Source organism: Caloenas nicobarica, chromosome 29 (genome assembly GCF_036013445.1).
Source record: "Caloenas nicobarica isolate bCalNic1 chromosome 29, bCalNic1.hap1, whole genome shotgun sequence".
Classification (NCBI taxonomy): Eukaryota; Metazoa; Chordata; class Aves; order Columbiformes; family Columbidae; genus Caloenas; species Caloenas nicobarica.
Genome location: NC_088273.1, coordinates 2341766 through 2351628, shown reverse-complemented (window position 1 = coordinate 2351628; position 9863 = coordinate 2341766). Strand labels below are relative to the sequence as shown.

At 43.4% G+C, this 9863-nt stretch overlaps 1 protein-coding gene across 1 annotated transcript; it reads left to right on the top strand.

Moving 5' to 3' along the window:
- The first annotated feature begins 5169 nt into the window (after window positions 1-5169).
- Window positions 5170-6114, top strand: LOC135999618 (olfactory receptor 4S2-like). The gene has a single exon (XM_065653181.1). It carries the CDS (start codon window positions 5173-5175, stop codon window positions 6112-6114), a length of 942 nt encoding a protein of 313 aa, XP_065509253.1. The 5' UTR covers window positions 5170-5172.
- The last annotated feature ends 3749 nt before the right edge of the window (window positions 6115-9863 follow it).

The window sequence follows — 9863 nt, the reverse complement described above, 5'->3', positions numbered from 1 at the left end:
GGCTCCCCAGTTTAAGAAGGACAAGGAATTACTGGAGGGAGTCCAGTGGAGGGACACAAAGATGCTGAGGGGTCTGAAGCACCTTTCTGATGAGGAGAGACTGAGAGAGCTAGGGCTGTCCAGCTGGAGAAGAGAAGCTGAGAGGGAACTCATCAATGTTTATAAATATCTCCAGGGTGGGTGTCAAGAGGATGGGTGGTGCCCAATTATAGGATGAGGGTCAACAAGCACAAACAGACTAGATGATCTCCAGAGGTCCCTTTGAACCCCAACCATTCTGTGGTTCTGTGATTTTCATCCGGACCGGCATTTAATCTCCACATTAATTTGGGGATTTCCATCTTCACTGCATGGATCTCTGACATTCAGTACCAGGACAGGGTTATGTTACCTTGGTTGGTATCAGGCCATTCTGTATTTCAAGAAATTTCAAAAAAGTAATGGACCATCGCTGAAATAATTTCTTTACTGACATCCATGAGGCAGATGCTAAAAATACACAGTAGAGCTCTGCACAATGAGGAGTCTAAGACTTTGGTTGAACTAAGCCATGAGTCGGCATGTCCATTTCCTTCATTGTGTTTCATTTCATAGATTCATTTTTGATTACAGAGGTATAAATTAAGAAAGGTGAGGCCTTTCTTGACAGCAAGAGTTTTGTGGGTTCTTTCAAAACCTAGGTGTCTATTTCAGACCTAATCACAGGCTTTATTGATTGGTTTGCCTGTGAGGAAATTCCATGCAAAATAAGGCTTGAGAGATCATTGAGAGGTAACCAGGTCCATCTTCTGTCTCCATGAAAAAATAACTGAATCATAACGACTCCTGAGAGAAGTGAGAGAACCTGCCCTTAAAAGACTGTTGTGGTAGACAACTCTTTACCACTCCCAGAGGATGATGCTCCTCTCCTTACTACTAGAACTATCTTTTCTTTTTTTTTTTTTTTTTTTTTTAATGAAGAATTGTGTGTTTGAGGTATTTTGATTGTTTGTTTTCTGTTTGGTTGGTTGTTGCTGGTTTTTACATTCAATATTAAAATGCGCTATTTTAGTATTCACCATGCTAGAAATCCAGAGCAGTGGATCTAATGGCCCCCTATACTTGTGAATGCCATAAATCCATCAGCTGAGTTTATTAAAGGATCCTGGAAGGGGTCAACTGGACTAGTTTGCTGCACATGCTTGTCGAGATTAATATTCAGCCAATCCATTGGCTGTTATTTGTAGTGGTGAAAACATGAAATGCTGTTGTAGTACCATTATGGAGTCCTGTGTCCAGCTCTGGGTCCTCAGCACAGGACAGACATGGACCTGCTGGTAAAGGTGCAGAGGAGCCACAGAAATGACCTGAGGCTGGAACAGCTCTGCTGGGGGGACAGGCTGAGAGAGTTGGCATGTTCAGCTGGAGAAGAGAAGGCTCCAAGGAGACCTTATTGCAGCCTTTCCAGACTTAAAAGGGGCCAATAAGAAAGATGGGGAGAGACTTTTGAGCAGGGCTTGTTGCGATAGGACAAGGGGTGATGGTTTTAAACTAGAGGGGAGGTTGAGGTCAGACATACAGAAGAATTTTTTTTTTTACAATGACAGTGATGAAACACTGGCCCAGGTTGCCCAGAGAGGTGGTGGATGCCCCATCGCTGGAGACACCCCAGGCCAGGCTGGATGTGGCTCTGAGCAACCTGAGCTGGTGAAGATGCCCCTGCTCATGGCAGGGGTGGGACTGCATGAGCTTGGAAGGTCCCTTCCATCCCAAACTATTCTATTATTCTATTCTATTATTCCATTCTATTATAAAGCCACTGACTGGCAACTATTTGTTTAAAATATATTTGCTTAAACTTTTCAGTCAAGGCAGAATTAATTTCTCCTCCTTTGCCACTTCCTTTCATGCCTTTTCTGCCCTGAGACTCCACACCTCTGTCCTCTAGCCCCAAGAGCCCTTCCTGTGCGAGATTTCCTGGGAGCTTTAAAGAGTGGTACTCCCAATGGTTTTCTTCTCTGCTCCTATTTCTGCTGCTGGGTTATGAATGCATCATTCCGTGCACACATGCCACATAATCCAGGCAGCCCATCAAATCAGTTCTTACAGAGTAAGGAAATTTCAAGATACACTTGTGATACAGAAGAGCAAGAGCTTAAATTAGATCAGATGAAACAATAAAAGGCATCTGCTGAGCAAGTTTTGGAAGCTTTCCAGAAGCCATTCTGCCCTCTTCAAAGATTCTAACACTTTCCTGCAAGGGAAGGCAGGCATTTAAGAGGTAAAATTATACAGTCCTTATGCAAAATTTGAGATCTCTAACTACAGAGGAGGTAAGTTTGCCAGCTTGTCTAGCTTTTGTTTGTTTGTTTGTTTCCCTTCCTCTTCTATTCCTTTCCATTTCTCTTTTTTTTTCTTTCATCTTTGACAGCTGTGAAAATGCAAAAACAGAATTTCACTGAAGTTATCACTGGGCTGGAACCATGTACAGAACTGGGTCTACAGACCCAGAACAGATTACTTTGTAATTATTCTGTTGTTTAGTTTTGGGGGGGTTTGTTGGGTTTTTTTTCTTTGTTAGGGTTTGGGGTTTTGTTTTTTTGTTTGGGTTTTTTTTGGTTTTGGTTTGGTTTGGTTTGGTTTGGGTTTTCTTTTTTTCCAATTAACCACCTGAGATTTTAGAGGAGAATGCATACTATAAAGAGGTTACGTAAGACGAGGATGCAATGTCTCACTTTTTTTGAGACATTCTCTCTCCACATTGCATTTATTTTATTTTGCAACTTATTGCCTTATATCAGACTGATTATTGTTTTTTGTTTTGAAACTGATTGCATTGTATCATAGGATTAATCATTCTAGTAATCCTCTTTGAGTCAATAGAAAGGAGCAGGTACATCCAGTATGTAATTCATTGCGTCTTTAAGTAGATACCATCAAATGATCATAAATCGTGCTGCAAAGGCAGGAAAAGAGTGCGTGTGACTAGCTCAGATATGGATGTCTACGTGGTGTAAGTCAATGAGCTGAGATCAAACAGATGAATATTTTGTAAAATGTAATTTGGTGGTGCTGGCAGGGACCTTGTCAAGAGGGATACACAGTAAAGCTGTGTTGTGAACCAGCTGTATCTTTAGAAACCTTTCTAAATTACACAGCTTCCTTTTAGCTTGTGAATTTCCTATCATCCAACTCAGAATATAGTTTCCCTTGATCATTTATCTCTTACTTTTCTGAACAACTGATTACCTAAACAGGACATTGGGACTGGTGTAGTTTGCTTCCAATTCTGCTCTGGCCTGGGTGGAACCTTAGCTGTTTCTCTTCCACTGGGTACTGCACCACTATAAAGGTGCTCTTATTTCATACTTTTATGTTACTTGCTGAAGAAATCTGTGTCGTTGCTAAATGAAAAGAGAGATGGAAAGGACCACAGCGTGGTATGACTGGGTAAAAATTGATAATCATGTTGTTTTTATTGATCCATTTTTTGGAGGTATATTGGAAAGGGAACCATCCATATACAATTTACTCTTATTCTTGAATACCATTTACCTACTGCAAGCACAGGTAAAGTCCCTAAATTTCTCCATTTCCTCTCTAAGCTTTAAAGTGGGGGTTTCAGTGTAATCTTTTGTTTTCTTCATTCCTGTGTTTCCTGTATATGTTTGACCAATTTTTGACTGCACAAGAGTTTCTGATTATGCTGCAATTTTAAAGAGTTGTTGGATAATTTGAATTAACTGTTTCATTTGACAGCTCTGCTCAGAGATCACTGGCACAAGCAGGGAGAACTGATTGTGATTTCATTGGGCTAGACTTATCATGGTAATTTTTAATGTCAAATGACTGGGAATCTTTTGATACTAGAATGAACTCCATACGGCTGATATTTCTATTCTAAGGGCACCTGGGTTTGTTTAATCTGGTTGTTTCTGGACTTCTTTGACCAAAGGCACTCTGATTGTCTGGATGCATAATAACAAGCTAGAAAGGACTGTAAGCCTCTTTAAAGATGAAGATTATTTGTTTGCTAGTAACATGTACTACTCCAGGACCTACCAGTGGAACAGGCAGAACCAAAGAAGCCCCATGTCCATGTTGGAATGTGACCACGTCTGGAAAAAGAACCTGTACAGATGTAGAAATGCCTAGGGGTAAGGAGTTCAACCATAGTACGAAACCTCTGAACTACTTTCAAGGGACAAAGAGGTTTATTCAATAAAGATAACCTTAGTGAAATTAATTTACTCTAGGCTTATTCTAGTCAATGGAAATAAAGGAGTTCTGTAAAGAACCCTAGTTTATCCATTCTGCCTGTAGAGAGGTTTAGAATCACCACCATCTTCACTAAGAGCAAGTTAACCCTTTAGAATATCCCCCAGAGTGTACAGGAAAACAAAACCAAAACCAGAACAACAAACAAACCAAAAACCCAAACAAACAACAAAGCCACAAAACAAACAGAAAACCACAAACAGACAAAGAAAGAAAACAGTACTAGGTAAAATTCTGCTGTACTGGGGCAGAAGATACCACCAGATTCTTTCATTCTTCCTTCATCTGAAAGTAACAGTGCTGAGATGTAGAGCTATAGGCAGTACGTGCAGTTGTATGTGCAATTTTTTTGCTCTTTTCTCCATGATAGGTAACTTCCCCACAACCACCTTTTCAGCCCATGAGGTTGCAAATTTATCTTTCAACATTTATATACACAAGGTATCTATTTTTTTGTCCATGTTGTTTCATTCCCTTTTAAAAAATTCAGAGGTATTTTTTACTTTAAAAGAAATCAACAATCCAAGAAATATTGCCAAGTATTCTTAAAGGCACTGTTTTTACTAATGTTGTTATCATAGATTTTGTCTACACTGAGGGCAAACATGCTGCAGGATACACCCAGTAGCCCCTGTAGTTCTCATGAACTCTCTGGCCTTGTTCTTAGTCCATGGAAGCACAGCAGACCTAGAGATAGTCCTTCAAAACCCTGAAGTCATAGCCACGGCTGAACTCTCATGCAAGGAGAATTGACTATCTGCTAAAAAAAAAAAAAAAAAAAAGGAAAATAATCACTTCATAAGATTGATGTCTGTGTGCATTTCTGATACAGGATTTATTATTAATAATGAAAAAGCCTGATGACTCATATGTCTTTATTTTTCCAGGTGTAAATTTCATATTGCCACCCAACTGATGAACATGGTGAATGCAAGCAGTGTGAAGGAATTCATTCTTGTGGGCCTCTCAGAGAATCAAGGAGTGCAGAAAATATGTTTTGTGGTGTTTCTGTTCTTCTATATAATTATCGTGACAGGAAATCTGCTAATTGTAGTCACTGTAATTAGCAGTCAACATCTGAATTCCCCTATGTATTTTTTCCTTTCCTACCTGTCCTTTGTAGATATCTGTTATTCTTCCGTCACAGCTCCCAAAATGATTGCAGACTTCCTTGTTCAAAATAAAACCATTTCCTTTGTGGGTTGCATAGCACAACTGTTTGGGGCACATTTCTTTGGTGGCACCGAGATCTTCATCCTCACAGTGATGGCCTATGATCGCTATACAGCCATCTGCAGACCTCTTCATTACACCACCCTCATGACCAGGCGTGTGTGTGGCCAGACGGTGATCGGCTCATGGGTGGGAGGCTTCGTGCATTCCATGGTGCAGACTCTCCTGACCTCTCGTCTCTCATTCTGTGGCCCCAACGTAATTGACCACTACTTCTGCGATGTCCACCCCCTGCTACAACTGGCCTGTAACAACACCTATGCCGTGCGCATCATTGTTGTTGCCAACAGTGGAATAATAGCTCTGAGCTGTTTCTTCATCCTAGTCGTGTCCTACCTTGTCATCCTGGTTTCCTTGAAAAGTCAAACGTCTGAAGGGAGGCATAAGGCCCTCTCCACCTGTGGGTCCCACATCACTGTGGTGATCCTGTTCTTCGGGCCATGCACATTCACCTACTTACGCCCATCCAGCGATCTGTCAGAGGACAAGAGTGTGGCTGTGTTCTACACCGTCATCACGCCCATGCTGAACCCACTTATCTACACACTGAGAAACAAGGAGGTGAAGGCGGCCATGAAAAAACTGTGGAGTAGAAAAGTGGAAAGTGAGAAGGGAGAGGTGTAGAACTACTGTAACTTTTGCAAAGGATCAGAGAAGATTGCACGTCTCTCACTGTAAGTCCTTTTCTGAAAAGCTTGCTTTTGTCTCCTAATTAGGAACGAGCCTTTCTGTTTTCTTTTTGACTAGCACAGGCTGAGGCCCAGGGCTCCTGAGCACTACTGAAACACTAGTAAATAAATAAAAACTATCAAAAATATTTAAAATGTTGTCAAGATAGAGCATCCCATTAGTTAACATTCTTCCAGGTATAAACTTTTAGACAAACTCCATCTGCTCTGTAATCCATTTAGCTGGGAAAGATAGGACTATGGTCACATGCTGCTGAAAGCTATCCTACCAACGAGGCCCCTTTCTGTTTGCAATAAATTCCTTTTTACGAGAACCACATTGTTGTATTTTGAATCTATGAGTTAGCAATTGAAGTCTTAATACTTGTTTCTAGTTGGGTCATTTGCTGATGCAAGTAAGAGAAGGAGAAGCTTCTGCCCTACCAACTCCAGTGAACCAAGTCCCTTCTGCAGTACTTCAGCTATCACTGACACCATCTTTCCAGCCACCCCTTCTACCCTTCAGCTTTGCTATTTTAACTTTAGTGTTTAGACTAATACATAATCCCAGATCCTGTGAAATACACATTGCTTACTGCAGAAAATGAAGTAGCTACTCACAAAAGCATTTGGAGGCACAATTTCATGCATCAATTGGGGAAAAAAAAAAAAAAAAAAAGTTGCAAGTTGTTCAGGAATCAGTTATACAAGATAATTCCTAACAGGGCATGATGTTTACACACCCACACAAGGAAGGAAGCACATTGTCCACAGGAACAACTGGAAAACCTGCTACTTCAGAAGGGAAGAGAAGAAATGTGAGCATGAAAGACCGAATCAGCACAGTACCAGTCCGAGCTGTGATGATGATGAACTGTAGCAGCTCAGGATCTCCACTAGAACAAAGGAGACAGGAGCTGAGATCCTGACTCCTACCTCCCCAGCAGAAACCCAGCAAATCAGCTGAGTGCAGGAGGAACAAACCTTCCTAGTGTCATTCAAAAGTAACTGAAGCACTTCCCATCTTATTTCTTCACATATGCAGCTTCACCAGGGCAGAGCAGAGGGGGAGGATTCAACTCCCTCAACCTGCTGGCCACACTCTTCTCAATGCACCCGAGGTACCATTGGCCTTCCTGGCCACAAGGTCATGGTCAACCTGTTGTCCACCAGGACTCCCAGGTCGTTCTCTGCAGCGCTGCTTTCCAGCAGATCTGCCCCTCACCTGTACTGGTGATTGTGGTTGTTCCTCCCCAGGTGCAGGACCCTGCACTTGCTTTTCCTGAATTTCATCAGGTTCTTCTCTGCCCAGTCCAGCCTGTCCAGGTCTCGCTGAATGGCAGCACAGCCTCTGGTGTGTCAGCCCTTCCTCCCAGTTTGGTATCATCAGCAAACTTGCTGAGGGTGCACTCAGTTTTTTCATCCAGGTCTTTCATGAACAGGTTGAACAAGGCTGGACCAAACACTGACCCCTGGGGAACTCCACTAACTCCAGGCCTCCGACCAGACTCTGCACTGTTGATCACAACCCTCTGAGCTCTGCCCTCCAGCCAGTTCATGATCCATCTCACCGTGCACTCAACCAGTCTGCACTTCCTGAGCTTGTCTATGCGGAGGTTGTGAGAGACAGTGTCAAAAGCCTTGCTGAAGTCAAGGTAGACAACGTCCACTGCTCTCCTCTCATCTACCCAGTCAATCATACCATCATAGAAGGCCTTAACATTGATCAAATATGATTTCCCTTTGGTGAACCCCTGCTGACTGCTCCTGATAACCTTCTTTTCCTCCACATGCTTGGAGATGATGTCCAGAATGAGCTGTTCCATCACCATTCCAGAGATGGAGGTGAGTCTGACTGGACTGCAGTTTCCTGGGTCTTGCCCTTTTTGAAGACTGGAGTGACGGTGGCTTTCTACTAGTCCCCAGGCACCTCTCCTGTTCTCCAAGACCTTTCAAAGATGATGGAGAGTGACTGTGCGATAACATCTGCAAACTCTCTCAGCACTCGTGGGTTCATCCCATCAGGGCCCATGGATTTGTGGGTGTCCAGTTTGCCTAAACGATCTCTACCTTGACCTTCCTAAACCAAGGGCATGTCTTCCTTTTGCCAGACCTTCTCTCCTATCTCTAGGGTCTGCAATACCTGAGGAACAGTTTTAGCAGTAAAGATGGAAGCGAAGAAGGTGTTTAGTAACTCTGCCTTCTCTGTATCATCCATCACCAGGGCACCCTCCTCATTCAGCAGCAGACCTACATTTTCCCCAGCCTTCCTTTTGCTGCTGATGTACTTGAAGAAGCCCTTCTTGTTGTGCTTGACATCCCTGGACAGATTTACTTCCAGGTGGAGCTTGGTCTTGCTCACCGCATCCCTACACACTCTAACAGCCTCCTTGTATTCCTCCCAGGTGGTCTGTCCTTTTTTCCACATTACATAAACCTCCTTCCTCCACCTGAGTTTTGACAGGAGCTCCTCACTCATCCTTACTGGCCTCTTACCCCCTTTACTTGATTTCCTTCTCATAGGGATGCATTGGCCTTGGACTTGGAGGAAGTGTTGTTGGAATATTAGCCAGCACTCTTGGACCCTCCTACCTTCTGAAGCCCTCTCCCATGGGATTCTTCCAAGCAGGATCTTGAAGAGGCCAAATTTCGCCCTGCTGAAGTCCATGGTTTTAGTCCTACTTCTTGTCCTGCTTCTTCCATGCAGGATCCTGAATTCCACCATCTCATGGTCACTGCAGCTGAGGTTGCTCCCAGCCATGACACCTCCAAACCAGTTCTTCTTGGTTTGTTAGGACAAGGTCCAGCAGCACGCCTCTCCTTGTTGGCTCCTCCACCACCTGTGTCAAGAAGTTGTCATCAACAACCTGTAGGAACCCTCTGGACTGTGTGTGCTCAGCTGTGTTGCCTACCCAGCAGACATCAGGGTGATTGAAATCTCCCATGAGAACCAGGGTATGTGATCCTGAGGCTACTTCCAGCCTCATCAACTTCCTCTTCCTAACCTGGTAGCCTGTAGGAAACAGCCACAGCAGTGTCCTCCTTTATAGCTTGTGCCTTAATTTTTACCCATGAGGACTCAACTTGTTCATCATCTCTACCTGGACAGAGCTCAATACATTCAAGTCTCACATGAAGTGCAACTCCTCCACCTCGCCTTGTTGGCTTGTCTTTCCTAAAAGGTACAGAGCCTTCCATGACAACATTCCAGTCATGTGAGCTGTCCCACCATGTCTCTGTAACTGAAATGAGATCATGGCCCTGTGACTGCACATAGATCTCTAATTCTTCCTGTATTTTTCCCCATGCTGCATGTATTGGTGAACAGACACTTCAGAGAAGTTCCCAAGCACGCAGGTTTCCAATGATGGATGCAGAAGGATCCATCACAGCTGTATGTACCCTTGAGGCGGTTGGCCCTCTGATCCTTATCTTGTGAGCCACCTAAGGAATATTTGTTGCTGCTCTGGTTGGCTTGGCTTATTCCGCAGGTGGGTGTGATTACATAAGCATTGCTACTTTGGACCCCACCCCTAAGCCCTTCAGTTTAAGCCCACCTCGCCATGCCAGCCAGCCTACTGTGAAAGATTCCCTTGCCTCTTCCTAGACAGGAATTTTCCATCCCTCTCTAACAGGTTATAGTCATAAAAGAATATCTCATTGTCATAAAAGATAAAACTCTGACAACGGCACCAGCCTCGAAGC